At 51.6% G+C, this 25433-nt stretch overlaps 10 protein-coding genes and 2 non-coding genes across 12 annotated transcripts; 6 read left to right on the top strand and 6 right to left on the bottom strand.

Moving 5' to 3' along the window:
• The first annotated feature begins 9 nt into the window (after nt 1-9).
• BJX68DRAFT_t80 lies at nt 10-94 on the top strand. Its single transcript has one exon. It is a non-coding gene; the product is annotated as a tRNA-Asn (tRNA).
• Nucleotides 95-813: 719 nt separating this feature from the next.
• BJX68DRAFT_t81 lies at nt 814-898 on the top strand. Its single transcript has one exon. It is a non-coding gene; the product is annotated as a tRNA-Asn (tRNA).
• A 480-nt stretch (nt 899-1378) lies between these two features.
• Nucleotides 1379-2302, top strand: BJX68DRAFT_266077 (SDR family oxidoreductase; the record flags this gene model as incomplete). The annotated part of the gene is made up of 2 exons (XM_071045395.1): nt 1379-1438; nt 1487-2302. The coding sequence occupies 2 exons, from the start codon at nt 1379-1381 to the stop codon at nt 2300-2302; spliced, it is 876 nt and encodes a 291-aa protein (XP_070900090.1).
• A 1170-nt stretch (nt 2303-3472) lies between these two features.
• Nucleotides 3473-6507, bottom strand: BJX68DRAFT_254794 (putative phenylalanyl-tRNA synthetase alpha subunit; the record flags this gene model as incomplete). The annotated part of the gene is made up of 6 exons (XM_071042933.1): nt 3473-4177; nt 4237-4335; nt 4392-4396; nt 4464-4569; nt 4978-6334; nt 6458-6507. The coding sequence occupies 6 exons, from the start codon at nt 6505-6507 to the stop codon at nt 3473-3475; spliced, it is 2322 nt and encodes a 773-aa protein (XP_070900089.1).
• Nucleotides 6508-6680: 173 nt separating this feature from the next.
• BJX68DRAFT_68640 (uncharacterized protein) lies at nt 6681-7112 on the bottom strand. Its single transcript, XM_071049606.1, has one exon. The coding sequence runs from the start codon at nt 7010-7012 to the stop codon at nt 6716-6718; it is 297 nt and encodes a 98-aa protein (XP_070900088.1). The 5' UTR covers nt 7013-7112; the 3' UTR covers nt 6681-6715.
• A 68-nt stretch (nt 7113-7180) lies between these two features.
• Nucleotides 7181-8046, bottom strand: grpE (mitochondrial nucleotide exchange factor MGE1; the record flags this gene model as incomplete). The annotated part of the gene is made up of 3 exons (XM_071045394.1): nt 7181-7213; nt 7268-7696; nt 7780-8046. 3 exons carry the CDS (start codon nt 8044-8046, stop codon nt 7181-7183), a joined length of 729 nt encoding a protein of 242 aa, XP_070900087.1.
• Nucleotides 8047-10288: 2242 nt separating this feature from the next.
• Nucleotides 10289-11829, top strand: cbpA (putative calcineurin binding protein). Its single transcript, XM_071049607.1, has 2 exons — nt 10289-10483; nt 10554-11829. Exon 2 carries the CDS (start codon nt 10614-10616, stop codon nt 11499-11501), a length of 888 nt encoding a protein of 295 aa, XP_070900086.1. The 5' UTR covers nt 10289-10483; nt 10554-10613; the 3' UTR covers nt 11502-11829.
• On the bottom strand, nt 11802-14615 carry BJX68DRAFT_235876 (arginyltransferase). Its single transcript, XM_071039933.1, has 11 exons — nt 14139-14615; nt 13773-13817; nt 13615-13690; nt 13480-13542; nt 13307-13429; nt 13081-13242; nt 12802-13035; nt 12658-12755; nt 12525-12590; nt 12151-12440; nt 11802-12031 (listed from the first exon to the last, which is right to left on the bottom strand). The coding sequence occupies exons 1-11, from the start codon at nt 14209-14211 to the stop codon at nt 11906-11908; spliced, it is 1356 nt and encodes a 451-aa protein (XP_070900085.1). The 5' UTR covers nt 14212-14615; the 3' UTR covers nt 11802-11905.
• A 2116-nt stretch (nt 14616-16731) lies between these two features.
• BJX68DRAFT_235869 (NUDIX hydrolase) lies at nt 16732-18400 on the top strand. Its single transcript, XM_071039932.1, has 2 exons — nt 16732-17335; nt 17456-18400. The coding sequence occupies exons 1-2, from the start codon at nt 17284-17286 to the stop codon at nt 17881-17883; spliced, it is 480 nt and encodes a 159-aa protein (XP_070900084.1). The 5' UTR covers nt 16732-17283; the 3' UTR covers nt 17884-18400.
• A 262-nt stretch (nt 18401-18662) lies between these two features.
• Nucleotides 18663-20288, top strand: BJX68DRAFT_235867 (DNA-directed RNA polymerase II core subunit RPB3). Its single transcript, XM_071039931.1, has 3 exons — nt 18663-18840; nt 18913-19481; nt 19554-20288. Exons 1-3 carry the CDS (start codon nt 18787-18789, stop codon nt 19942-19944), a joined length of 1014 nt encoding a protein of 337 aa, XP_070900083.1. The 5' UTR covers nt 18663-18786; the 3' UTR covers nt 19945-20288.
• A 744-nt stretch (nt 20289-21032) lies between these two features.
• Nucleotides 21033-23565, bottom strand: BJX68DRAFT_68553 (uncharacterized protein). Its single transcript, XM_071049605.1, has 2 exons — nt 22685-23565; nt 21033-22604 (listed from the first exon to the last, which is right to left on the bottom strand). The coding sequence occupies exons 1-2, from the start codon at nt 23223-23225 to the stop codon at nt 21289-21291; spliced, it is 1857 nt and encodes a 618-aa protein (XP_070900082.1). The 5' UTR covers nt 23226-23565; the 3' UTR covers nt 21033-21288.
• A 1151-nt stretch (nt 23566-24716) lies between these two features.
• BJX68DRAFT_266068 (c-type cytochrome) lies at nt 24717-25312 on the bottom strand (the record flags this gene model as incomplete). Its single annotated transcript, XM_071045393.1, has 4 exons — nt 24717-24741; nt 24794-24888; nt 24952-25110; nt 25166-25312. The coding sequence occupies 4 exons, from the start codon at nt 25310-25312 to the stop codon at nt 24717-24719; spliced, it is 426 nt and encodes a 141-aa protein (XP_070900081.1).
• Nucleotides 25313-25433: the final 121 nt, after the last annotated feature.

Below are 25433 nucleotides of genomic sequence, written 5' to 3'. Positions count from 1 at the left end.
TCATCAACCGTCTCCGTGGCGTAGCTGGCTAGCGCATACGACTGTTAGCAAGCTGATTATCGTAAGGTCGTCAGTTCGATCCTGACCGGGGACGAGTCCTTTTTGTTTTCTTTTTAGTTGCTGATTTATTCCCCTCGTCCCAGGCTCCATGATAGGCAGAAGAAAGTTGCAATCTGGACAGGCTTCCTGAAGTGGTAAAGAATGCCGATTGACAACGTGATACAGACCGATTACCTAGGTATACTACAAGGATCGACACCACAGACCGTCTCGTCCAGCTGTAGCCTACTGAAGTGGCCCTTGGTAGCTCTTTCCTCAAACATCGAGCTGTGCTGACAAGGAAGGCACGACTGGCCGAGGAGTTGATCGTTCCTTCCATTTATCCCCGGTTGTCCAAGTGAAGAAGGAACGACTGGTGGTCGCTCTTGCCGTGTACAGTTCAATAGGCAAATAAGGCACGACCGGCCGTGAGTTGATCGCTCCTTCTGTTCTACTCCGCTATCCAAGCGAGGAAGGAACGACTGGCGGGTAGCCCTGGCCGTGTATACAAGATGAGTAACAGACAAGGAAGGCACGACCCAGCGCAGCTTCCTGTTCTGGAACGTTAAGAAAAAAGATCAAGGAGCGAACAATCGGTGGCTCCCTCCTCATATGCAAAAAGATTTCTGGACAGAAAGCCCCATAATCATGGTTAGAGCAGTACGGATACTAGGGGCAAACTCTAGTTCTCCAGAGCCAGAAGGCCGAGTGAATTATTTGCTCCAATTGTGTTGTCTCTATAGTGACAAACTTGGGCGCCACAACCATTGATATGTCTCCGTGGCGTAGCTGGCTAGCGCATACGACTGTTAGTTAGCTGATCATCGTAAGGTCGTCAGTTCGATCCTGACCGGGGACGTATTTATTTTTTCCCTTCTTTTGGCCTCTCCGATCTTGTCCAACTTTCTCATCGAGAAACTCTTCCATTCTGTGGCTAGGATTAGCTTATTTTCTACTCTGTTTGCCATGTCCAGGCTGTGGCGGATTCCCTGGTAACTCGGCTTTGTATCTGTTCCGTTTCGGTGGCCCTGTGTTTATCAGCCCTGATCGTGCAATCACTGCGTGTCTCCAACTGACTACAGAAGCAGGAAAGCCAGAGGCTCGAAACTACTTTCCTAGAACACGCTGGCTCAGCAATAGTGATGGTGCAGCTGTACTCATCATCTACCCAGTCATGACCTGAGCTACGATTTGACGTCACCTTGACCCAACGACTGCAGTAGTTCTTGAAGACCTGAACGGCCGTATTTCCAGAATGGACAAAACACTCATCTGCTCGCACTTATCCTCAATTTCTTGGCTAACTTCAATTTAATCAAGATAAAACTAACTACACATCATGTTCGGAAGCAGCAACACCTACGACCCCAATACTGACATCCCAGATCTTTCTGGCAAGGTGAGCTCCAGTTCCCAGCATTCAATAAATGCTAAAGGGTGACTGTAGGTATACGTTATCACAGGCGGGAGCGCCGGAATTGGCTTCGGGATCTGTGCCCACATTCTCCAGCACAAGCCCGCTGCGCTATACCTCCTTGGCAAGAAAGAAGAGCACATTCAGGAAGCAACCGAAGGTCTCAAGAAGTATGGCGACGTATCCAAAGTGCACTCGATGCAAATCGAGCTCGAAGATCTTAAGCAGACCGACGAGGTCGCCAAGAAGCTAGCCTCGACGCTTGACAGGCTCGACGGCCTCATCTGCAATGCAGGTCTCGGCGTTGGAGTGTTTAACCTCACCAAGGATGGCATCGACAGCCACATGCAGGTCAACCACATCTCACAATTCCATCTATCCCGTGTGCTGCTCCCGCTGCTACAGAAGACGCCAAACTCTCGCCTCGTGCTGCAGTCGTCTGAGCTGCACCGCGCAATCAGCGACGTCAAGTTCGAGTCTCTCGCCGAGCTTAACACGGACATTGGGCCGGCGAAGCTATACAACCGCAGCAAGCTCGCAATGGTTTTGTATGTCCGCGCGCTGGCCGAGCGCAAGGAAAAGGCCCAGCTTGGATTTGACCCTGATGCCAAGGCTGGGCCTTGGATAAACGCAACCCATCCTGGAGCTATCAGTACTGACCAACAAAAGCAGGCGGAGGATGCATACGGTGCAGTTGGAAAGGTTGGCGTGGCGGTCGTCAGGCCGTTTATGAAGGATCCAGTCGATCAGGGCTGCAGGCCTGCACTTTTTGCCGCTACAAGCGAAGACGTTGTCAAGGATGCCATCCAAGGGCAATATGTAAGTCCAACTACTGATTCAGCGTTGTGAATTAATCAAGAAATCCAGATTGTGCCCGACCGCAAACCTACCAGTCCGTCCAGCGAAGCGCAGAACCACGAGCTTCAGGAAAATTTGTGGAAGCTGACTGAGAACATTCTGGTAGATAAATTGGGGTCGGTGCCTTATCAGACTCAATACATCTAGTCCAGTAAATCGGGAACTAATGTGAACAAACGAAGATTGCCCCGATGAGTCTTATATATCGAGATAGATGTGTACCATAGCTGGGACAGAGGAGCGGTTGAGCGCCGAACTAGTCTTTGAGGAGGCCGAGACCCAAGCGCAATCTAGATGAAATAGCTGCGGTGAACTTTAGAGAATCCTCTCCGCCCCTTTGCGCTTATTTTGTTGTAATTCAAGCGCTATCTACCCTGTGTGTAGCCATAGCAGTAATCGAGGCGAGCAACGGAATGTGTATCCATGTTGTTTGGAAGACAACCGTATGGAGACAACAGGGATAGGAGGAGTGAGAGTGAGACTAAAGCGAAAAGCAAAACGGGGGAAGACAGAAGGAGAGTGAAGGCTGATAACAGGAGAAGTGAGAGAATGAAGAGGAAAGCAGGACCGACACCGACCTCAGCAAAACAAGTCAGCCACTTCAAGTTTTGTATTCTTTGCTCTACAGATAACAAGCCTTGCTATTCTTGGGGTATGGATTATTTGAATCATATCCTTTATCAGTAAGTTATTTTTTTTAAAACATCTCTAACCGCGAGGCAAAGCAGAACGAACCGCCCGCATTCCACATGACATAGATAGTCCAATCTAATCTAATATGATCTAACCCAGCCCAGTTCAGCCCAATCATACATGAATGTGGGGGTGGAAGTAAAGGATCTGGTCCAAATAGGCCATCCAAGGGATGTTTCTATCCCAGATAATCGACGAGAGTCAAGCCAAGAAGATGAGGAGGCTTGTGAGACGGCGCTCTAGAAACAACCAAAACAATGGAGAAGTATGTGCAGGATCATGAATAAACAGGAACCCCCTGGGTCCTAGCCAGATCGGGGTATGAGCGTGCGCGTGATAAGGGTGAAGTAAGGAAGCCAATGGAGTCTAACAAGATCCAAAATGCGATCCGCAGATGCGTTGTATAGGCGTATAGATGAGACATAGATGAGGGCATGATAGTTAGGTAGATAAGCAGATAAGCCTATCTTATAACTTGGCGCCCTCCTGAGGGATACCCTTCAGGTAGCGGTAGAGCTTCTTATGCTCTTCAAGGAAGATGAATGTGGCAATGGTATGGGGTCCTAGACGAATGAAGCTAGGAACCCAGCCACGGAAGGCCCACGCGAAGCCTTCCTTGCGGGTGATCTCGCGCAAAAGACCGACAATGTTGTGTCCACGGCTTTCCGCAGGGGAGGCGCTCATCACCCGTGTCTTTATCACGTCCACGGGACTGCATACCGTGGTGGCGACAAACCCTGCTGCAAGAGAAGCTGTGAAGTGCGTGGAGAGGCTGTCCTTCATCCCGAACCTCTCGAGACATATGCGCTTGAAGACGTCATATGAGACGAGCTGCGAAGAGGTCATCAGGACAGCGCGTGTGGAGTTCGGCCAGACGCCGCGGAAGAGACTTGAGAAGCCTTCTGTGCGCGTCATCTGGACGAGTCCGTGGAACGCATGACGGTAGTTGCGCCGTTGGGCGGGAGGGAGCGCGGCGTCGGATTGCATGCGCACGTTGAGCACGTCGGCGGGATTTCCCGCGACACCGCCGATGATACCAGAGGCACAGGCCATTCCGAGTAGGGTGAAGAAGCCGGGTTGTGACGATGGTGTGCTTAAGCGGGACTTGAGCTCTTCGTAGATTCCAAACCGAGTCGTAGAATATGTGAGTTGGCGAAGAATGGCGGCGGACAACTGGGAAGGGTATATGTGAGCGCAAAACCTACCAATCTGATATCAAGTTGCTAACGTACCCCATTATATAGACCAAAGAAACCATTATTCCTAAGGATATGCGCAAACGTGCCCAGCATAGACGTGGGCGCACCAGGCCCCCGAGTTTGTAACCGAACCTATGATCAAATCTCAATTCCTGAAGTATAGTGATAAAAAGATTATAAGAAAGTACCTTGACTATAATTCTCAATATTAGTCCGAATTACAAAGGATTATGTTAGAAGTAAGGAAAGTGAAAACTCACCAAGATCCAACGGATGCGTAACAGCAGCCGCAAAACATGACGCAGAGCCGCCAAACCAGAAGGGATAATGTACCTTCTTTACAGCCGGAGGCGCTGCGGCGACCTGCTGCGAGGGACGCGGCATTTCCAGCTTCGCGGTGCTTGCCATCGTCGACAGGATGCAGACGGGGACATTCCAGCGCGGGAAGAGCGGAGAGGTTGAGCGGGAGAGGAGATTTGGAGTAGCCCGACGAAGAAAGTTGGAGATGAAATTTAAGAGCGCAGGACGGAGATAGATCAAGGCTCCGAGACTCTGGCCCCGTCGGAAATGTCTGTGGGGCTGGCCAATCAGCGGCTCGGGTTGCGCTTTTACACGGCGGACTGCCGGCCATGCGGCAATCCTCGGTTGTAAGCGTGGCGAGCGACGTAGGTGGCTATGGATCATCCATGAAGGTGGGATGTGGTCTACAATTCATCAAGTATAATACGGATATATGTACATAGGTAGTTAGGCTCTCAATCACCGCAGTTCGACATGGAGCTGATTGGTGAGCTTCTGTCGCACCTCCTCGTGGAGATTGTTGGTCTCCTCGTTCGTCAATGTGCGTTCCAGACTGCGGTAGTTGATCCGATAGCACATGCTCCTGCGGGCTGTCTTGGGGTGAGTGAACTCGTCAATCAGCCTGACATCCTCAACAAGGTCACCGCCGACTCCCCGCACAATTTCCATGATATCGTTCTCATGGACCGGGACCGCTCCGCCAGCCGCACTTCCGCCACTGACAGCCGCGGATGGCAGCCAAAACGCAACATCCTTGTAGCACGCGGGGTGTCTGGAGAACGGCTCGAAGCGGGTAATCTGGCCCGCCTTGAACTGGGAAAGGAATCGCTCGTCCTTTGACCAGAACAGCCGGATATCGGGGATGTTGAACAGAAGCATGGCGATGCGCTCTAGGCCCAAGCCAAAAGCCCATCCTACCCGGTTGGGCACGTCAGAGTTGATGAGAAGCTCCTGCTTAACCACTCCGCAGCCTAGAATTTCTAACCAGTCGCCCTGCCAGAACACCTCCAGCTCCCACGACGGGCTTGTAAAGGGAAAATATGCCTCGATCCATCGGACCTTTAGTGGCTCTGTTTCCACACCCGCAGCCGCAGCAGCTTTCTGGGCCTCGGTGAAGACCTTAATGACCATTCGTTCGAGTGAGCGCTTGAGATGCGCGGCGATAGCTTCAACCTCCTCCTCGCTATGGTGTTCGGCCTGGAGCGGGTTGCGTTCGGGATGAATTGTAGGATTGGGGTCCTCAACTGGTACACCATGGGCTGGAATTCTTTCAACATCCTCTGCAATCGCAGCAGCAGTCTGACCTGAATGCTTCAGCGGCTCATCAACAGGCCGCTTCCACAGCATCGCTCCCTCCATCTGGTGAAACACCGGGTAGTGGCTGCGATCAATCGCATCTCTCCGATAGACATCCGCAACAACAGTATACCCAACCTCTTCGGGACGCGTCGCCTCATTGCGATTTATCTGTTGGAAGTACGCTTGTTGATGGGCACTCGTGTGTGTTCGGAGGACGGTCTTGTCGTTGAGGTAGTATGTATCGGTGCGACTCCGGCCAGGGTGGTCTGCGGGGAAACCGAGGACGTCGAAATTCTGGGCTGTTGTTACAATAGGATTTTTCTCGGAGTAGTTGCCGTAGACCGGGGCGGGGAATTGGCTCTCAATGAGCTTGCGGGTGATTGCGAGGGGGTGGTTTTCGTCGAGGTAGAGTCGGCGGCCGATGTGCGAGAGTATCGTAGCAGGGGTGTTTGTCCAGTCGTCGGTGGGATAAGTTTTGCCTTCAACGGATAGTGATTTAGGGAAGGCTGATGCTCTCAGTGTGTTTTCAGACCTTTCCGAGGCATCCTGCGTCCTGCGCACAGCTGTGGTGCTCCAGCTTCGACGCCCGAGAACCTGAGCATCTGGAAAGCGGGAATAGGGAACGCGGACAGTGCCTCGCGCTGAAGCGACTGACCACCTTCCGCTTCCAAGCCGTAGCGCCCTGCTCGTAGCAAGTAGACGCATTTCCAATCGTGAAACCGATAGCGATGATACAACGTTAAACATCGAAATTCGGTTGAGCTTGAGCTAAACAAATATTCCCGGTCCGGAATCCGGATTAAATACTCACCGAGATATACTAGCTTCACCATAGTAGTACCAAGAAATCACACGAGACATCGTTCATTGGAAATTTCGGTGTATTATCGCGACAGAATCAAGATAAGATTGCCTAACGAGGCATCCATATATTAGTTCTATTTGACCAGAGACAGCATCGCCAAAGTGCCGCCAGAACAATCTCAATAACATGAAACATGATCAAATGCCATGAATTACCCATATCTGTGCAATGCACTTCCTGATGCGTAATGACTTTTCCGAGATATGAAAGAAGGCCCGATCCAGTCAGAGTGATAGTATACATGAGGGGAGGTTGTAAATAACGCCGTATGTGGAATCCCAAAAAAGCAAGATCGAAAGATAGTCCGGACGCCTCCAGTCGTACGGAAAGATGTATCGTAGACATGCGTTCATAGACAGAATAGATGACCGTCCAAAAAAGCAAAAGCAAGAAATTCAGGTCGTGGTCACAGCGAAGGGGTATATTTTTACCCCCCCTCCGTGGTAAATGACATATTTTATATATTGTACAGAGAAAGTGGAAATTGGCGGAAAGGATGTTGATACCCTAGGTTTAGTTGTTCTTCACAACACCGACCTTGGCAGCCTATGAGAGAAGATTAGCATTTGCTGTTGTTAAAGCACTGAAGAGGCCACTTACCCGGAGAACACGGCCATTGAGCGTGAAACCCTTGCTCTGGGTGTACATGATCTCGCCGTCTTCCCTTCCCTCGGCCTTGGTCATGAAAGTGGCCTCATGGCGGTTAGGGTCGAACTTCTGGGGCTTTCCATCCTCAGTAGGCTCATCGGGGTCAAATCGTTGCAAGCCATGCTTCTGCAGGGTGTTCATCAAGATGTTCTGGGTCATCTTCAGACCGTCGACGAGATCGAGAAGGTCCTTGTTGTCCTCGGTCTTAGCAGCGGAGAGCTTCTCGGCAGGAACCGCGAGAAGGGCACGGTCGAAGTTGTCGATACTTTCAAGAAGGTCGACGGCAAATCGCTGAATGGCGAAATTGCGGGCATTGTCCATCTCGCGCTTGGTGCGCTCCTGGAGGTTGAGGAAGTCCGCAACCGAACGAACATACTTGTCCTATTTCAAATTAGAATCGTGTACGATGGAAAGGTATAAGGATGGGTATTCATTGGTATTCATCGGGATCGCGGAAGTATTACCTTAAGCTCAACCACCTCTTGCTTCTTCTCCTCTAGCTCCTTCGCGATGGGATCTTCGGCAGCTTCGGGTGATTCAGCGGCATTCCCGTTTTCGGCCTTGTTCTCTGTCGAGTAGCACCGAGCGGTAGGAAGCCGGGCAAAAGGACGGAGGAGCTGTGTTTGGAGTTGTGATGTGCGAGGAACGGCGAAGGGCGCTGTGGATACGGATCGGACGGAGAGCAGAGACCGGGAGGCCTGAGCCTGTCTTAGGAGAGTTCTCTGGAACATGACGAATTATATGGGGAGATTAGGAATTATTCGATGGAAGGAAGAACAAAGATGCGGTGATGTTGGAAGGAAGCAGAGTCGGCATTATCCCAGAAAAACTGGAACTTTGGAGCTGCAGCAGCATCACCTGACCGCCTTGTGGAGAAGGAAAAACGTCTGACCGAACTATAGGCCACTCGAGGTATGATGAAACAATGTGCAATTGATTCGTAGGCATTGCTGTGAGTGAAAGAGTATTTAAAGACCGCCTTGTGGAGAATGGAAGACGCCTCAGAGAATTGTAGTTTGTTATTGGAAGAAACCGAGAGTTCCGGCTCACTCCCTCTGTTCATAGTATCTGCGCACGTGCACCATTTGGAATAATGCATGATAGTGTTGCAGATGAGCTTGGCTGCAGCCGACAGCGATACACTGTCGCAGCCCAATAATGCTTTCAGTGATGTCTTATGCCGTATAAGAGTTGCGGTGACCAAATAAGCCACGGCTTCTACCATTGGTATCCTGGTCCATAGCGATCATATGCCCTGAAAGACCAGAAAGTCATCAGCTACAGACCTTGTAAGCGCTAGTTGATGTTTATTAGCCGGCTCGACCTTGAAACGACGCGCAAAGTAAATCATACTATACCCAAATCTGTTGTTTTAGAAAGCACCGCCGTTTGTACCGTACCGCCAAGCGAGGAAGAATTTACTGTAATGACCAATATCAGCGTTTGCCATCAAGTCAGCCCTCGGAAGACGGCATAATATGGAGGACGAATGCTCTGTGGACCAGCAACGGCGATAAGGATACAGCTGCGGCAAGGCGGTTTCTGTTGGTCGGGCAATGAGAAAGTGAGCGTTGTGCGCGGCACCGTCTCGTACTCGTACTCCCCAGGGTTTACCTCCTGTCAGACATCATATCCTGCGGCCCTGCCTCAGAACTTAGAAGGTCAAACATGGCGCGTGTTACAGCCTCAGCCGCAAGCTCCGTGTGCCTTAGGCTTACCCCAGGGTTCAGAGCATTGCCCGATCAGGGTTCAAGGCGCGCGATATGCAGACTGTATCTGAGTAGGCGTCTTTTTGAATCCTTTCAGTAATTGACGTATGATGATTAGGAGAGCATTGGCATCTCAAAGCGGGAAGTGTGCGGACTTCGGAGGAGGCTATGTCCAGGACCGCAAGCGAGGCAAATTATTGCCAAGCCTCCCGTTGCCCATCTCCAGAAGCAACATGGATTGTTGGCCTGATGGGAATTCTTAATTCAACCGAGGTGCTGTCGGTCCTTTGATCACATTGGGACAATAATGGACAGAAAGAAGAGTGAGGAAACTGTGCACACTGCCATTATGGCTGGCCTCGTGACTTGAGAGATCACAGTCCCCTATCCACGTGAGTCCGCCGGATGCAGGGAAAGAAGTTTATAAGAGCTTGGCATGGGATGTGTTAAGTACATCGTATGTGTTCAGTGGACGAGGAGAGCTTAGCCACGCAGTAATTGAGCAGCCTGCTGTTAGCTCACGAGGAATGAAGATGAACATTCTCAACAATTCGACGGCGGGATGTCGGCGGAGATGCATCAGCCACACTTGAGCAGATCATCAACAGATTCAACACCGCTGGTCCGCACACGTATGCGGATAACTCCGAGTAGTCCGGCGGAGACATCGAGCAGGCGACGCGATATGCACCGTCTAATCTTGATATGGCCTTTCATCTCAAGCTTTGGTCCGAACCTCCACCTTGGGGCGGAGCTTGTATGGAGTGTACGTCGTCAGCTGGGGACAGTTGTCGCGGCAATGATTATGTATGAGACCAGGGGCTTAGGAACACAAAATAGCACGAATTATGATGCTGCCTATGGCGATGTCAAGCTCAGCGGCTGCAATCGCCATGCGGAGGCTCTGGTTGAACCACCTCGCAGGGCAGAGTCAGCCAGCTTAGCATACAGTATGGCCGTGATATACCCGGAGCAGGCTCATCAGCCGGAGTCTAATATCCAGGCGTGATGCACAAACTCATCCGCTGACTTAGCAGACATGATGTACAATGCTAGGGTAGTATCTCTGAAGGGAAAGTCTGGTCACTTTGGTGGCAAGCAATGTCGGGTCGGCAAGACCGTGGCAAAAGACAGTCGCGATGGAAGGGCTCGATTCGATCTTCAGGAACAGCTGCCGATAACCGACCGGTCGCGTCCTCTGGATCGACAAGGTGGAATCCAAAGGAAAAGTCGTAATACCGTCTCAGAATGAAGCCGAGCAGGGCAGTGCAGTCGTGGGAGAATCATACCCACTCTTGAGTCTGCGAGCAGAAGTCAGAGGCGCTGCTGCGCCTCAACCAAGACGAAGACGGCGTTCAGAATTCAATTATTGGCGTCCATCTATATAAGAGAAGACACTTCTGTACTCAAGAGTCCAACCATCAAATAATCCAGTATCGAAACCTCACATTGGCGGAAAGTGAAACCCAGACCCCCGTCCCAACCTCCAGCTTCTCCTAGTGGCGACTCCATCCAATACTTTATCTCAGCGTCCGCCTCTCGTCTACAACGACCTCCCCTCTAACTGCTCATCTTCAACAACTCCAACAATGATGGATACACTACTCCCGCAATCTTTTCCGTCCTCTCCCTCATTCCAGGCCACTCGGTCATCTCGCTCCTCATCTAAACGATCGCACCTCTCTCTCGACCTCTCCAATCTCCCCGCCCTCTCGCAACCCGCGCCACCGACGAACACTCTCCTCATAACCGACCTAAATGACCTGACTCTCTTCCAACCACCATCTTTAACTAACATTCGCGCCCAACTCGAATCCATCGCGCCGCTCAATTCCTTCTCACCTCTTCCTTCCTTCCGCCGCATCGTCTGCTCATTCCACAACGAACAGGACGCAATTCGTGCCCGCCAGCTCCTTGACGGCGCAAGCCTCCTCAATCGTCCCGTACGCGCAAAGATCTACTTCGGCGAGCCAACGCCCCTTCTAAACTCTGATGAACACGGCGTCAAGCACAAGCTACTCGAGGCCCCGCAGTTCGACAAGCTTTTCTTCATCAGCCCACCACCGAGCCCGCCTCACGGCTGGGTTCTCCGCAATGAGGATCCCCCGAACAAGGAAGTCCACGCTAGTGATCTCGCACAGGCACTCGCCCAGTTGAAGACCGAGCAGTCTGCGTCTACTGCTGCGTTCTCAAACATCTACGCCACAGGAAACCAGCAGTCGGATCCGGATACACCCATGTCTATTTCATCCGATAAGAGAACCGGCAGCTGGCCCTTGTCGCAGCAGCGCAGCAGGAGCAGCACTCTCATCTACAACCCTGAAGAACACGGCAGCAGCCCCAACCTCCCTGCAGTCATGGTTGAGGATACAACCGCTGACCCAGATGATATGGATGTCGAGATGAGCCCGATTGACGTGTCGGTCAAGCAGATGCCTCCAAAGACTGCCCGGCCACCGGTCGAGTTGATGCACTGAAATTGCACATTGATGTGATTTTTTCTTCTCATATCTCCTACTGGTCTTTTCTTTCTCTGTTGTATCTTAGCGACTTCACTTTGACTCGGACTCTGCATGCATGGGTGTCATAATCAGCTTTCCAGTGGCTGTTAATTGCTTTTGATTTCTAAACAGTCATTGGGAGGCGTTGGAATTGTTAATTCAGTTGAAACAATGGCAATGGTAATGAAACATCTTGTGGTTTTCTATTTCCTGTCTATTGTTTTAGAGCACAATATACACATGACATATCAATTGAATTGAATTGATAAATTCTAGCCTAATTTCATTTGATTCATTTTCTAAATACCTTGTCAAAGCTATGCAAGACGCATAGCCCGTAGTTATACTACCTAGGCGGAGAGTAGCTGGAGAGTTCATGCTCAATCAAACAAAACCACAGCACTATCCTTCATAACAACAGGCCCCAGCACCGCCGCCAACTCAGCAACAATCCCCTTAATAGACTGCGGCTCATCAATCGGCATCCGCTCCCAGCCTACCAGGTCCTATTCGTCCAATGTCAGTACCTCCTTTTCAGAACACAAACACAAAAAACTAGAAACCCGGAAGGACATGATGCGATAATCATAGAATCGAGACTAGAAGGACAAAAGGAGGAACTCACAGCCATATGCACAAACGACCCATGAACAAGCAGCGGCCAGCTGCCAAGGTCGAGCTTCTGCACCTCGTCGACTGTGAGGACACCCGGCATGTTCAGGGTAAAGAGGGAGACTTCTTCGTCGTTGATTTCGGCGTCGGCGGGTTCTTCGTCGTTGTGGGACTTGGGTTTGGTGAAGTTCTCTGTCCCGCTGGCGGCGGTTTGGCGGTCTCGGGAGAGCGAGACGTAGGGGCGGTCGTTTAGTTTGAGGGTTAGTTCGCCGTCTAGGGGGTCCCAGGTGGGCGATTCAGGGTCTGGGGCAGTTAGTTGTTGGATTCGGAGTCATGGAACTAGGATTGACGCTGTGCCTGGGGTTGGGTTTGGGGGTTGTAACGAACCTAGGATATATTGTGGCCGGAAGGTGCCCTTGTACCGCATCTTCTGGCAGGAGTGGATATAGTATCCTAGTCGGAGTGCTTTGTTAGAACGCCCGAATTCTGACGTCGATGCGTCGGATTAGGGTAAGCTTACCCATGTAGTAATACTTGTAGCCATCCTCGATAGCAAGAGCTATCTCTCGCATTGCGCTGAGTTTTCCGAATTCCCAATGCTCATAATCCGGGTCGTAGCTTTGTTTGTTAGTTTTGAACATAGAGCTGACGTCAGGAGTGTTACAAGATATAGACGGAGCTGACGCCGTTCGGCATTAGGTCGAGCACTGCCACGGCTATGAGCTTCCCATCGAGCCGGTAGCACTGATGCCAGGAGCCTAGTCGGCGCAGCTCTTCGGATGTGTCGGGTTCGGTTCGTTTCAAGCCCGAGCAAAGGAAGCGCTTGAAATCTTTCGTCTGCCATTTGGAGACGTCCTCCTTGTGAACCTTTGTCTGGTATTTGCGGAATAGCTCAAACCTGCGATGTAAGTATAGGGTTTAATCATCGCCAGTGTCCGCTTACTTTGCCTGTGAGACGGTGTCTCCCTCAATGTTGACCTCGAAACGATGCGCCGGCTCCAGCGGTCTTTTGGTCTTCGGGTCGACCGGCCGCTTCACATTGCTGTACTCGACTGCGTGAACAGCGTCGAGAAGGTCAAAATTACACTTGCGGTGCTTCTTTTGCCTAAGTCGAAATTGTGAGCTCACAATTGCGAGAATTGTAAAATCACACGGGGGGGCTGTCTTACTCCCTAGTTCTGGGACACAGGTATGCAGCTCTGCGGATGTACTCAGGGCCCAGGACAAACTTGTTCCAGCGATTGATTGCCTTGCGTTGATCTCTCCTTGGTTTGTAGGCAGTCGCCTCGAGTCTGGTCTAATCAGCATCGTTGCAGAAGCCGAGTGGGCGCATCCTACACACCTCATGGTATAGTGAGGACAACATGACCGCTGCAGGTTTTGCTTGTAGTACAAGGTGCCGGACCTATACGAGGGTCAGAAGGCTGGACTTTGAGAGATCGCATGGTTGCGACTGGATGGACTGATGCTGCCTGACCTTCTCCATCCCCTGTTGACGAGCTCTTCATAGTGTTTGGGACGCACAGAGACGGAGCTAGCGTAGTATGAGGCACCTACGGGGCAGAAGTAGTATGCGTTTTAGCAATGATTCGGCTTCAGAGCTGCAAGGTGGGGCTACGGAGCAGGGCGACTGACTCCCATTATCCGATTTACAGTATCCGCATGAGTTGCGTTGGTAACCTGGAATAATATATTGGTCAGTGCGATGCTGGCGAAGAGGCGATGATCGTGAAAGGATCCATCGCGTTAGTCACGACGAGTAGTCAAGGACCGGGGCAGAGCGAGCAGGATTGGGCACGGAGAGACCGAGGAGAAAAAGAACGAGAACAGCAAGAAAACAGCCGGGATCATCGAGGGCAGAATCGATGAGGAGGGGCTGTAGAGAAAACCAAACGACATCATGAGGGGCAGCGATGCTCTGGAGAGGATGCAGACAGGAAATAAACTAGGGCCAATGACCATTGCACGGGGAAAAGCAGTCTGTTCTGACTGGCTACTCACCGAGGGGTCGGAACAGCGACAACTGCCTGGCTCGTTCGGCGTCAATCGGTGCTCTGGGATCACTGGGCTCCATGGATGCGGTGCGAGATGGAGATTGGAGGTTGGCGAGTCCGATTGTCAGCGCTCAAGGCGGAAAAGGAAGAAAAAGAAGGAGAAACTATCCGGACGACGCGCGTGTTGTTGATTGAGAGGTGCCCGCTGCAGTGATGGAGGAAAGAAACCTGGAGAACTGGAGATGCGGCGGATGACGAGGTTGACTCTGTGCGGAGGAGCAGAGAGCACGTTTGCTGGCTGCTGAGAGTGTAGAGACTGAGCAGTAAACACACCGGCGTCGTCTCAAGCTCTCTTAAACTATAGCCTCATAGAATGTTAGTATGCGATTTCTCTCTCGGAGAGCTTAAAGCTATGATGCTTCTAGAAGAAGCCTTGGCTGGTCCCTGTCATGTTGTTATGCACCAGCAGCTGGTCCAATCTACACGCGCCTCTTGGAGATATTCCTTTTCGCCACTAGAGCAGTCCTGACATGCATGATAGTGGATGGAGCAGCAGTCGACTTGCTAATCTTAATGACAATTACTATATTCATCCTTCTACAGAGCACTAGTTGATGAATTGGAGCCCTGGAGTTGCTGGATTTAGTGAAACTGGAGCGGTACTCATTATGTCAGGTTCCCTGGCGTACCGCTGCCCGCCGTTACAATACGAGCTTTTCAAGGTACCGTCACTCGCCTGATTCCTCCTCTTATTTTAGCACCGCTTTAATCTTACTAGTATGTGAATCTCATTAAGGAAAGCTGTGATGACATCTCCAGAGGCAGATCTGTTGATCCAGTCGATCTCGCTCTGAAAGAGCGTCGGAGCGAGCCTCTAGTCCTTTCTTCTACGCAACCCCGCCAGCCTCTCTGGTTACTCAGGTACAAACTGCGATGACCGAAGAAAACGCAGACTCAGGCGTAATGGGGATTGGGACCTTTTTTCTGGTTCCACAGTCGCAGAACGAATTCCACACAATAATGAAACGTGGATAGCCCCAAGACACCGCTCCAAGCTCGGAGCTGGTGCATTATTCAGTCCTCTGCAAATCCGCGTGTCAAATTAATCTTAATTTTATTGGAGATTGTCCGACCAACTGGCAACGTCAGATCATCTCTCGTCCGAAGCATCGAGTCTTAGTGTGTCTGACGATGTCCCAGTGTCCCAGACAAAGTACTACAGTCTCTCGGGGCCTACACGCGAGGAGATTCTGGCAAAATCAGACCAATTGCAGAACTGCCATTCCAGCCCGTCATGCTGAATCAGCACCGGAATAGAAGGGTGACTTGACGGATATGTAGAGCCTGGAGTGATACTGTTCGAACTTCGGAAGAGGAAAACTGGGTCAGATCCACCGCCTGAGCCAGCAACTATTTGTGGCACAAGGATGGACCCTTCTTCTCTTGACTTGGCAAGTTACGAACCCCATCATCTCGGATGAGGTGGGAAACCTTGTCGGCGCGTGGCTTCAGTGTTCACGAAGCGATAGCGTGACTACATGAGTCCTAGCCCAGTCAACAAGGCCCTGGGTATTTTATTTTCGAGTATCAAACTTTATTTATTTTTTTTGGTCGGAATCGTGGAGAAGCTGTTCGTTCTCTTTTCTTTTTCCTGAGGAGCTCCTTTCCGAGAGAGGTTGGAGCAAAGGCCGAGCGCTCAGCGTGCCCTGCATGGCAGTTCCATTTTAGGTTTTCGGACCAGCTCCTTTGAGACTCTGAGTCTGAGTTGATCGATGCGGGGCAACCAGCAACCTCAGAGCACACGATGTCATCTCAGAAATACGGGCTTTCCGACTGAGTTGCTTCTTTTGTCTCCTCAAGGTCAAACACTCAAACGGCCGAGGGCTGTTGAATGAAAGATTGACATGCCCTAACCAACGTGCATCGGCCCCATACTTCAACGAATCATGCAAGTGATATCTGGCGCATCGTGCAGATATTGCGGAAGACCAGACCACGGCAATGAGGATAAATGAACCATGGGGTCGATCAGAGCGTTGGTATTGCTCAGTTTATGCTGTCGCTAGCTGCAGACGAGTTGAGCTAGGCAAAGCAGGGGATGCATATAAGATTAGTTAGTGGCCTAAAGGTCGAAGAGGGCTTGGGACGCTCTCCTGGCGATTGGATCGAGGCGGGACAACGCAGCAACGATCTGTGGCCTTGCGGATCTCAGGATCCCAGCTGGGCGTCTAATCCGGACTTGGACTGCCTGATGCGACTGTTGCTCTTCGGTCATTCTGTGATGCTCTTCTGCTTGAACGTTAAGATGCTGCACGTGATGTCATCGGGAAAGACTGACGTAGGACATTATCTCTACAGTATGCTTCTTGATCAGTCTGCTTGGTTCTCCAGCGTTCGGAGAGGATATACCGATATTCTTCCAGAAGAAGAGAGATATGTAAAAGGAGCTTGAAGGATGAGAAACGAAGAGAAGGTGAGAGGTACTGTGTAACAGTGTATGGTATGTAATGACGGTACAATACCAACACCTGTACCACATCCTCTCGAGACTTTTTGAGTGTTGCCGGACCGCGCCGCCCATTGTCCATCCCAAGCTGTCTCCGGCCTCTCGCCTCCCCTCCGTCCTCTTCCTTCTTTCTTCTCCTATCCCCTCCCCTATTTCTATGCTATCCCCTCAAATATCATGTCTGTTTCCATCTCCAAGTCTCCCTCGAGGTTCCCGTCCGCCACGGGAGTGAACGGGAATACCTAGTTCCTCATCTACCTACCAGTCTTCCTCTTCCCCAAAAAAATTCTCTGCCTTTCCTCGGCCGCCCTTCTATTGCAGCCCGAGGACAGAGAAAACACCTGCTCCGGTCCTGAACCAGCTCCTATCCACCATAGCTGGCTCGCTATCACGCCAGAAATCCCGCCCCGTCGAAGTTTCCCTCTTTTGGAGCCCCCGTCTACCCTTTTTATATAGTGTCGTCATCCGTTGTCGACCATTCTCCCGCCCTCTTTGCCCCGGAATTCCTCCGTTCTTTATAATTACATTCGCCGGAGGTGCAGCAATAGCTGTGTCTCATCCCGTCCTCGGTCTCTTTATATACTTTTTTTTTCTTCTTCGGAGGTGCTTCGAGACCGGATCCTTTTATAAATTCTTCCTGGTAAAAATGGTCGACCAGGTTCGCTCAATGGAGTCCCGTGTAGGACGAAAAAACCAACGTGAGTCATCTCTGGTCATCATTTCCATTGGGCTTCAGCTCCAACGTCATATCTTCACCGCTTCTTCGTTACCCTAGTCCTGCCGGGCAAAGCGCAATGCTGACATCCTTGTTCCGCTAGGGTACGGATCAAAAGGCGAACGCTTGGTAGCCGGCGTCGTCCCGTTATCAAAGGACAAAAGCTTGGTGTTGATGATTCAGTCGGCTGGACGCGGTGGCTGGGTACTTCCAAAAGGCGGGTGGGAGACCGACGAAGGAAGTGCGCAACAGGCTGCCTGTCGCGAGGCCTGGGAGGAAGCCGGAGTCGTATGTACGGTTCTCAGAGACTTGGGAACAATTCCAGACATGCGCCCATCAACGCTGCTCTCGTCAAACGCACCGCGAGCATCATATCAATTTTTTGAGGTCACCGTGGACCGAGAAGAGGACCGGTGGCCCGAGATGCACAAACGGAGACGACAGTGGGTGCCGTACGCACAAGCCGCGGCCGCTCTCGCAAGTCGGCCGGAGCTCCTAGAGGCGCTGAACCGCAGTTCTATGAAGAGGTAGCCGCGCCTCTCCTCTATTTACGACTTGATATGATGTCCCCTTCAAAAGAATCTCTTGCTCTCCCCTATTTACCGCCATTTATTTTGCATCTGTCTCACATCTTTTGTTTTGGCTGGATGGGTTTATTTTCGGTGTTCGAGTGGTCCTATTATCGCAGCAAATCGGTTGGCGGCTTGATGGCTTTTTGCATGACATTGGCTTGGACGCGATTGCCTTTATAGACTCGGCAAACTGCGTCACCATAGAAGCTACAGGAGCATGGTCTGGCGACATGGTTGCGGATGGGAAGAAAAAAAAATTTGGTGTCGCACGACCGTGGTTTTGGATATTCACGCGACGTTACCCGACCTCTGGGATGAGGTGGCCACTACTCTCCTGTCCGAGAAGCAACGATTGGACTCCCTGGTCTTGGTACTTGATACCCGGCTAGCAGACTCAGCTTCTTTGGACTTGTGGAGGTTCAGATTGATTACTGCATCTGGACTGCGAAAGACAAAAAAACAAATAATTTGCTCCCCTTGTTCAGAACGTAGTGTAAGGTGAATAGACACCGTCTGTAGAGCTTTACAAATGCGTATGTAACGGAATCGAACTCGAGAACATCACTTATCAAACAACCAGAGACTCGAGGTCCATTGATGGGCACATGTGGAGTGAACAAAGAATATGATCTATCTGGCTGTGACTTTAATGTTAGTTCTGGTTACCCGATCAGGGAAAGCGTAGAATTCATCAAGACTTCAACACCGGCAAGCTTAACCACCAAACTATCTCTCTGCACGCCCACGACCACCTACACCACATCACACTGTCTATTGCTCAGCTACCTATCACTGTAACCCGAACTCATTCCGGCCACCCCTCTTTGACGACCTTCCACAGAGGCCCAGCCTCGTTGCCACCATGGACTACGAGATGGACATCGAGCCCACCGGGCCCCAGGTCACAGTGCGCGAGGTGAGCTCCTCCAGCCTCTTCACAAAGCCTACATGAAATACAAAGGTGAGGAATCTAACAGAAAATACAAAGGCCGAGCCCTACCGCGTCGACTTCAAACTCACCTCCGTGGACCTTGCCTTCGCCAACTCCCTGCGCCGCGTGATGCTCGCCGAAATCCCGACAATGGCCATCGACCTCGTCGAAGTTGAAAAGAATTCCTCGGTGCTTCCGGACGAGATGCTCGCCCACCGCCTCGGTCTCATCCCGCTCAACTCGAAAAACTGCGACCAGGACGTCGAGTACACCCGCGACTGCGAGTGCGAAGACCACTGCTCCCGATGCTCCGTCACTCTTTCGCTCCATGCGCGCTGCACGGGCGACGAGATTATGCGTGTCTATGCGCGGGATTTGGTCGTTGCCGGGGAGCGCGCGAATGAGTGGGTGGGGAGTCCAGTTATCACGGATCCAGAGGGGAATGGCCCGCTTATTTGCAAGCTGAGGCGCGGGCAGGAGCTTAAGATGACTTGTATCGCGAAGAAGGGGATTGCAAAGGAGCATTCGAAGTGGGCGCCTACGGCCGCGATTGGGTTCGAGTATGATCCGCATAACAACCTGAGGCATGTGGATTACTGGTACGAGGAGGATCCGATCAAGGAATGGTATGTCTCTATCTATATTTGCCCAACTCGTTATATACCTCGAGCGACGAAAGAGACTGACAGATAGATCAGGCCCGTCTCCCAAAACGCCGCCTGGGAACACGCCGCAGCCCCCGACCAACCCTTCGACTACGACGCCACTCCCGGCAACTTCTACCTCGACATCGAAAGCATCGGCAACCTCGACCCGGACATGATTATCCAACAAGGCATCATCGTATTGCAACGGAAACTCGCCTCTGTCATCTCCTCACTCTCCGGCACGGGCGAGGGCGCTGACCGCAATGGCGTCCCCGACGAGGACATGATGGGCGTGCGCAGTCCAGACGCCTACGAGCCGCCTGAGGGTATCGACGGCGGATTTACAGCGTATGCGAATGGTGGCGGCGCAAGTGCCTGGGGTGCTAGCGCGGCGACGCCGTACGGGGCTACGCCTTACGGAGGTGGCGGATACGGCTTCTGAGCTGCATTCCCAAGTCTACGTATCCATTCAAACTTCGATTCCTTTCTTCTTTCTACCTTTTAGTGTATCAATTCGATCTGACATAGGGCTGGGATGGGGCAAAAGAAGCAAGAAAAGCGGTGGTCTACTCATAAATAGCATTAGACGGAGTTTGGAAGGGGGTTCTTTCATTTTTCTTCTATTCTGATTTTTTTTCTCTGTTACACTTTCTCTGGAGCCCTGGCGCGTGCGTTCGTCCTGTGTTTCTTCTTCGTCTATATTCAGTTCTACCAGCTTTATTTCCTTGATTTGGTATGAGCTAGCTAGCTAGGTAGATACTTGACAATACAAAGAATACCAAGTAAGCTTGTTTTCGACTACCCGGTGTGGTCGACTCCTTTAGTTCTTGTAGCGTGAAATGGTCTATTCATATCGATAACATGGGAATAATTGACTAGGTAGGCGTATAAACCGAATAAAGTCGGTGCCTCAAGGGCTCCTTACTACACACTCTCATGCAAATAGTAAGGCTGCTTGAGATAGTTCTACGGTGCTTACGACTACTACGAGAGACAAGACTGAAAGTCCAAATGCATAACCTACCTACCTATCGACGTACCTACCAACCAACCAGACACCGTATATGCCAGCCAGAGATCAGAAAAAAAGGGAGAAAAGAAACAGAAATAGAAAACGAGAAACAAAGTCCAAACCAGATATAGTCCAGAGAAAGGGGGGAGAAGGGTGGGGAGTCTTCAGAGAAAGACACGAAGCAAGAGACCAAGCCAAGTGGAGAAATATAAACACGCACAAGAAATGGAGAGAGATCGAAATCAAGAGTAGGAAAAGACATGATATATTCCCCTGTTGATCCAGTCAATGGGTTATATCAGATGAGGTGGGGCCAGATGAGAGCTCCGTTCATCTGATCCGGCCAAGTTGGCTTCCCTTCTCCGCGTTGTTGCATGCGAGCGGAGGCGGGATGAGAGGTGATGTATGTCTGTATGAGAAGAGAAGGTATCGTAGTCTATCGCTGCTTTTACTCGCCTTGCTTCGCCTTGTTCGCCCATATAATGCAAGAAGGAAAAGAAAGGAAAGGAAGGAAAGCAAGCGATGACCTATGTATGCGCCTGTAGACTCCCAAGGTGACGGTCCGAGTATGTATGATGCGCGTGCATATGTAAGGAAGCAAATGCCATCACAGACCTAGATAAGACGACTGATAACGCCGGGCCGATTTAAAATGCGATCCGATGCGATGCTTAAAAGCACAGAGACGCTGTTCACGAAGAGATGATAATGATGATGGACGGTGTCGAGGAGTTCGCGAGGCAAGAAGGTGAGGTATAAGAGAAACGAATTGTATCATCCATCTATCGTATCTGCATCGTCGGACCCATCTGCGAGCAGGGAATTGGACGGCGGGATTTTGCGACCCGCCCCATATACCATCTCCATGAGTTTTGCCTTTTGCTTCTCGCGCACTGAACGCAGATAGTCGTATGTCCCCTCCAGCCCGCGGATCTGGCCTTCAATCACGGTTTCCACGGGACCTAGTGTTCTGCCATTACTTCCCGAGTCAATCGCTCCGGCAAAGCTCACAGAGTCGTTGCGCCGCACCAGTGGGCTGACGAGTTTGCGGCGCAGTGTTTCGAGGTTGACCTTGAGTGTCAAGAGGCGTCCGCGATGGTCCATGAGAAGATGTTTGTTTGCGACAGTACGGCTGCGCACGTTTGCAAGGAGGCGTTTGTTCTTCTCGTATTTGCGCACGACAGCAGCGTCGGGCCCTAGCACACGGGTCCAGAGGGAACTGAGCATTTCGCCCTCGGCGCGCTCCTGGGCATCGGACTCGCGGACGACTGTGCGTTGTAGGTTCAAAAACTGACGGTCAATGGACTCGAACAGCGCAAACAGCGCTGTCGAATGTGTCAGCTCGCTGTTGATTGACTCTTCAAGCACGGACAGGAACTCGGTGAACGTCCGGGTGAGGGTTGATCTCGTGCGCTGGGCCGAAGTTTGACCGAATATAGTTGCGACCACAGTTCCGAATGTAGTTGGGGTAGTGGCGAGCTCGGTGCCGGTGGCTTCCCCATTGGAGATTGCCACGCGTTCAAGGGTACCGAGACGCGACAGAAGGTCGTGGACGTTGTCGAAAACAATCGACGGCAGGCTGCTGGGTGGCTGCGATGACAAAGTTTCTAACTCGCGCTTGGCCCAGTCCATAACCAGGAGAATCGAATCGACGTCCGAATCAACATTGGCAAAGAAGCGCGTCAACTCCAATGACAGCGACTTCAGCGATTCCGATAGTTCATCGAGTTGGCGAACGATGATGGGTGCGCTGGTCATGTTCGTGCCCCGCACGGACTCACTGAGATCCCAAACCGCTACCCCAGTCTCCTGCAAGGTCCCAATCTGCTGCACACCATTCTCGGAATAATAAATCAGGGGCTCGAATGAGCGCGCAAAGCTTGATAGCTTTACGAGGTCTGGGATCGCTGATGGGATACTCGGCATAAACAAGGCGCGCATGAACGCGATGGAGAGGAAGGCAATCAGGATGGAGAGTGTGGTATTCGACTTGGAGCTTGTGAGATGGTCAATCTTAGATCGCATATAAGTGAAAAATGCGACAAATGGTTCTCGGTGTTGAACTTCTGCGCGGACAGCGAAACGGATATCTTATCAGGAAACCCAAGTGTTAGTATATCCCGCGCCAGCAAGCTGGACAGGGGTGGGGTTCAATGAAAGGTAGGCCTACAGTTACTCAAATTATTTTCTCTGAACTCCAATGGTTCAGCTTCAGAGGTGGCCCTGATGGGTGATCGTATAGGACTGGGCGACCGGCCCTTCATGGGCGAATCTGCGTCGGGAGGCAGTGGCACATTGGCCGCGACAGTGACATCTGCTGTCTCGGCAGAGAGGCTGCGAGTTCCTGCCATGGGGGCTTCTGGCGCATCTTCATACTGTGGGCTGGGTTCGCGCGACTGCGATGGACTGACTCCCACAGTCGGTTTGAGGCCGAATCGCTCGTGGTCGATTATGCGATTGTAGGGCTGGTGTCGGTACCACCCGCTACCCGGGACGTTATCATACCTTCGAAATCCAGGAGGTGACCAACGATCACCTTGGGGAGTCGCATCTTCATCTTCATTGTCTGATCCTTCTGATCTGAATCCTGAGTGTTGCGAAGGAAGTCCAAAGAGTGGTGAGCGATGGGCGTTGCTTGTGTTCTCAAAGTCCTCGAGCGACGCATCCAGTGACGGATGGTCGTCGAAGACATTGTCCAGCTCGTCCAGCATTATGGACGGCGCACCGCGCAGAGGATCTTGGATTTGAAGAGCCAGTTCCAGTCGGTGATACTCGCTTCCAACCGCCTATGTTGGTGGTTGAAGGGGAGATAGGGAGGGGGGATTGAGGTTCGCAAGGGCGCTAACGTATAGATGGGTGGAACTAAGTAGAGGAGAGCGCGGGGATGCAGGTTGAGGAAGGACAAGGATCGAGTCCAACACAAGAGAATGGAGAAGAGCGGGGGAGAGTACGGAGCAGTTGAGAGATAAAAGATAAAGAAGCAGCTGCAGCGCGAGCGCAGGAGAGGAGGAGAATGGAATGCGACGGCGGGACAATGTCGAGCCCGGAACAGCCTTGATGCCTGAGGACCGGCGAGTTCAAGGCTGACAAGTCACAGCAGCAGGAGCAGGAGCAGGGATACCGGAGGCAGGAGATAGTAGGAGTTACAAACGGATTTGCATTGGACGGTATATAAGAGCTTGAATTCTTTTGTCTTTTCGACTCTGTTTGCAAGACTGTTGTCCAGGTTAGTGCTGGCCGTAGTGTTCTCTCGGTGCAGGGCAGCCGAAGTGTTTCATCAGAGGGGTTGTCTGCATGCGCCCTGAATCAGCCTGTCTATTCAAGGGACAAGGACTCGAGTGGCAGTTTGAACCTTGAGAATCTGGTGAGTTGTGAGCTGGTCCGTTGAATTTATGGAGGGGGCGCAGGAGACGGTGGCTGGGCCAATGGGCGCGCGGGGTACCAGAGGGGGTCATGTGCCAGCACTGCTCATTCAACCGGACTGCTCCGTACGGAGTACTGTTGTCGTTCGTAACCCCCAGTCTGCTCCCTTCAAAGAACTGCCTTTTCTGCGCGAATCACGACGATTGAAGATCGCCCTTGGGTCGACTTTTGACTTTCTTCTTCTGAAGGCAGAGTCATGTCTTGAATGCTCCTCGCCCCTCCCAGCCAATCGACTCACCAAGCTACCACCGCCTGCATGGATCGTCCCCCGGGTTGCCGGCACATCATTGGATAACTTAGTCAAGCTACAGATCGAGAAGAACCGTTTGTCGTTATCGTCACGTAGGTCTGATAGATGTCGCTGCATTGTCCTTATCGATCCGGGGCTGCAGTACGGAGTACTCGACTGTCGAAGGTGAGTTCCTAATGTATCCGATACACGTGACATCACGTGAATTCGAGTCCGAAAGGAGAGCAGGAAAACACTGGAAAGTATGCCATGAGAGGAGTTTATTCATTATGGCCGTTCGACCTGGAAGTTAACCATGATACACAAAAGCTGAAGAAGACATGACCATCAAGGGTAAAAAGAACCGAGGGAATAAGGAAATAGACAAGGACGGCGAAGGAAACATGACTCTATGATATCCACAATGTCCCGACGCAAACAAAACCAGGTCTAGAAGTGTTATATTACAGTACCCGCCTGCCAGCTAGCGAGAGGCCCGGTGGTCCCCCACGGGTGGGTGTTTTTATCTCGTCGTCTAATATTGAAACATCTAAGCGGTGCTCTCCTTGAGGTAGCTGCAAAGGCCGTTAGCGTCGAGACCATATCGGTTGGGAAATGGCAACATACGTGATGAGGTCATTCCTCTCCTTGCCCTTCTTGAGACCACCGAAGGCCATCTTGGTACCGGGGATGAACTTCTTGGGGTTCTCGAGGTACTTGAACTGTAAAGCGGCAGCGCGTTAGAAGGTATCGAATCTGCGAGTGAAATCCAGATCGGCACATACCAGAGTGTTCTCGTCCCAGGTGACACCAGCCTGCTTGTTGGCATCGGTGTAGGCGTAGCCCTCGGCCTCACCGGTCTTGCGGCCGAAGAGACCGTGGAGGTTGGGGCCGACCTTGTGGCCACCGCCGTTCTCGACAGTGTGGCACTGCTTGCAGCGGGTCTATGAAAGTTAGTCAATTGTTCCCAGCAACTGTCGAAGCTTGAAAGGAACTCACCTCGAAGAGCTTAGCACCCTTGGCGGAGTCGCCTGGAGATGACAGCTGATTAGCGCTCTGATTTGCTTTCGCTTTTTCCATCGCTTCCAGTTCGGCTTCGCGCATGTCAACGGTGGTGAGGAAACAATAGGTGTCGAAACTTGTCATGATCGTGTGTGGTTGCAACTCAAGGATCGGAGGACTCCAGGCCGCTCAGAACTGCGCAAGACCAGGAATTGCAAGTGCTGTTCAAGGAACTTTCCCGGCGATCAAGCTGCTGCGGGAGAAG

Source organism: Aspergillus pseudodeflectus, assembly GCF_044049435.1.
Source record: "Aspergillus pseudodeflectus strain CBS 756.74 chromosome Unknown BJX68scaffold_17, whole genome shotgun sequence".
Lineage (NCBI taxonomy): Eukaryota > Fungi > Ascomycota > Eurotiomycetes > Eurotiales > Aspergillaceae > Aspergillus > Aspergillus pseudodeflectus.
Note: the sequence above shows the minus strand (reverse complement) of the source record. Positions and strands in the feature narration are given on the sequence as shown.

Excerpts from the sequence above, each read along its gene's own strand:
- BJX68DRAFT_68640 (XM_071049606.1), bottom strand. The coding sequence starts at position 7,012 with ATGTCTACGATACATCTTTCCGTACGACTGGAGGCGTCCGGACTATCT.
- cbpA (XM_071049607.1), top strand. The coding sequence starts at position 10,614 with ATGATGGATACACTACTCCCGCAATCTTTTCCGTCCTCTCCCTCATTC.
- BJX68DRAFT_235876 (XM_071039933.1), bottom strand. The coding sequence starts at position 14,211 with ATGGAGCCCAGTGATCCCAGAGCACCGATTGACGCCGAACGAGCCAGG. Across the intron at positions 13,430-13,479 it reads TGTCCTCACTATACCATGAG|ACTCGAGGCGACTGCCTACA; the intron begins GTGTGTAGGATG and ends TGATTAGACCAG. Across the intron at positions 12,756-12,801 it reads GTCAGCTCCGTCTATATCTT|CTACGACCCGGATTATGAGC; the intron begins GTAACACTCCTG and ends TAACAAACAAAG.
- BJX68DRAFT_235869 (XM_071039932.1), top strand. The coding sequence starts at position 17,284 with ATGGTCGACCAGGTTCGCTCAATGGAGTCCCGTGTAGGACGAAAAAAC. Across the intron at positions 17,336-17,455 it reads TGTAGGACGAAAAAACCAAC|GGTACGGATCAAAAGGCGAA; the intron begins GTGAGTCATCTC and ends TTGTTCCGCTAG.
- BJX68DRAFT_235867 (XM_071039931.1), top strand. The coding sequence starts at position 18,787 with ATGGACTACGAGATGGACATCGAGCCCACCGGGCCCCAGGTCACAGTG. Across the intron at positions 18,841-18,912 it reads CCCAGGTCACAGTGCGCGAG|GCCGAGCCCTACCGCGTCGA; the intron begins GTGAGCTCCTCC and ends GAAAATACAAAG. Across the intron at positions 19,482-19,553 it reads GAGGATCCGATCAAGGAATG|GCCCGTCTCCCAAAACGCCG; the intron begins GTATGTCTCTAT and ends CAGATAGATCAG.
- BJX68DRAFT_68553 (XM_071049605.1), bottom strand. The coding sequence starts at position 23,225 with ATGCTGGACGAGCTGGACAATGTCTTCGACGACCATCCGTCACTGGAT. Across the intron at positions 22,605-22,684 it reads AGAAAATAATTTGAGTAACT|ATATCCGTTTCGCTGTCCGC; the intron begins GTAGGCCTACCT and ends TTTCCTGATAAG.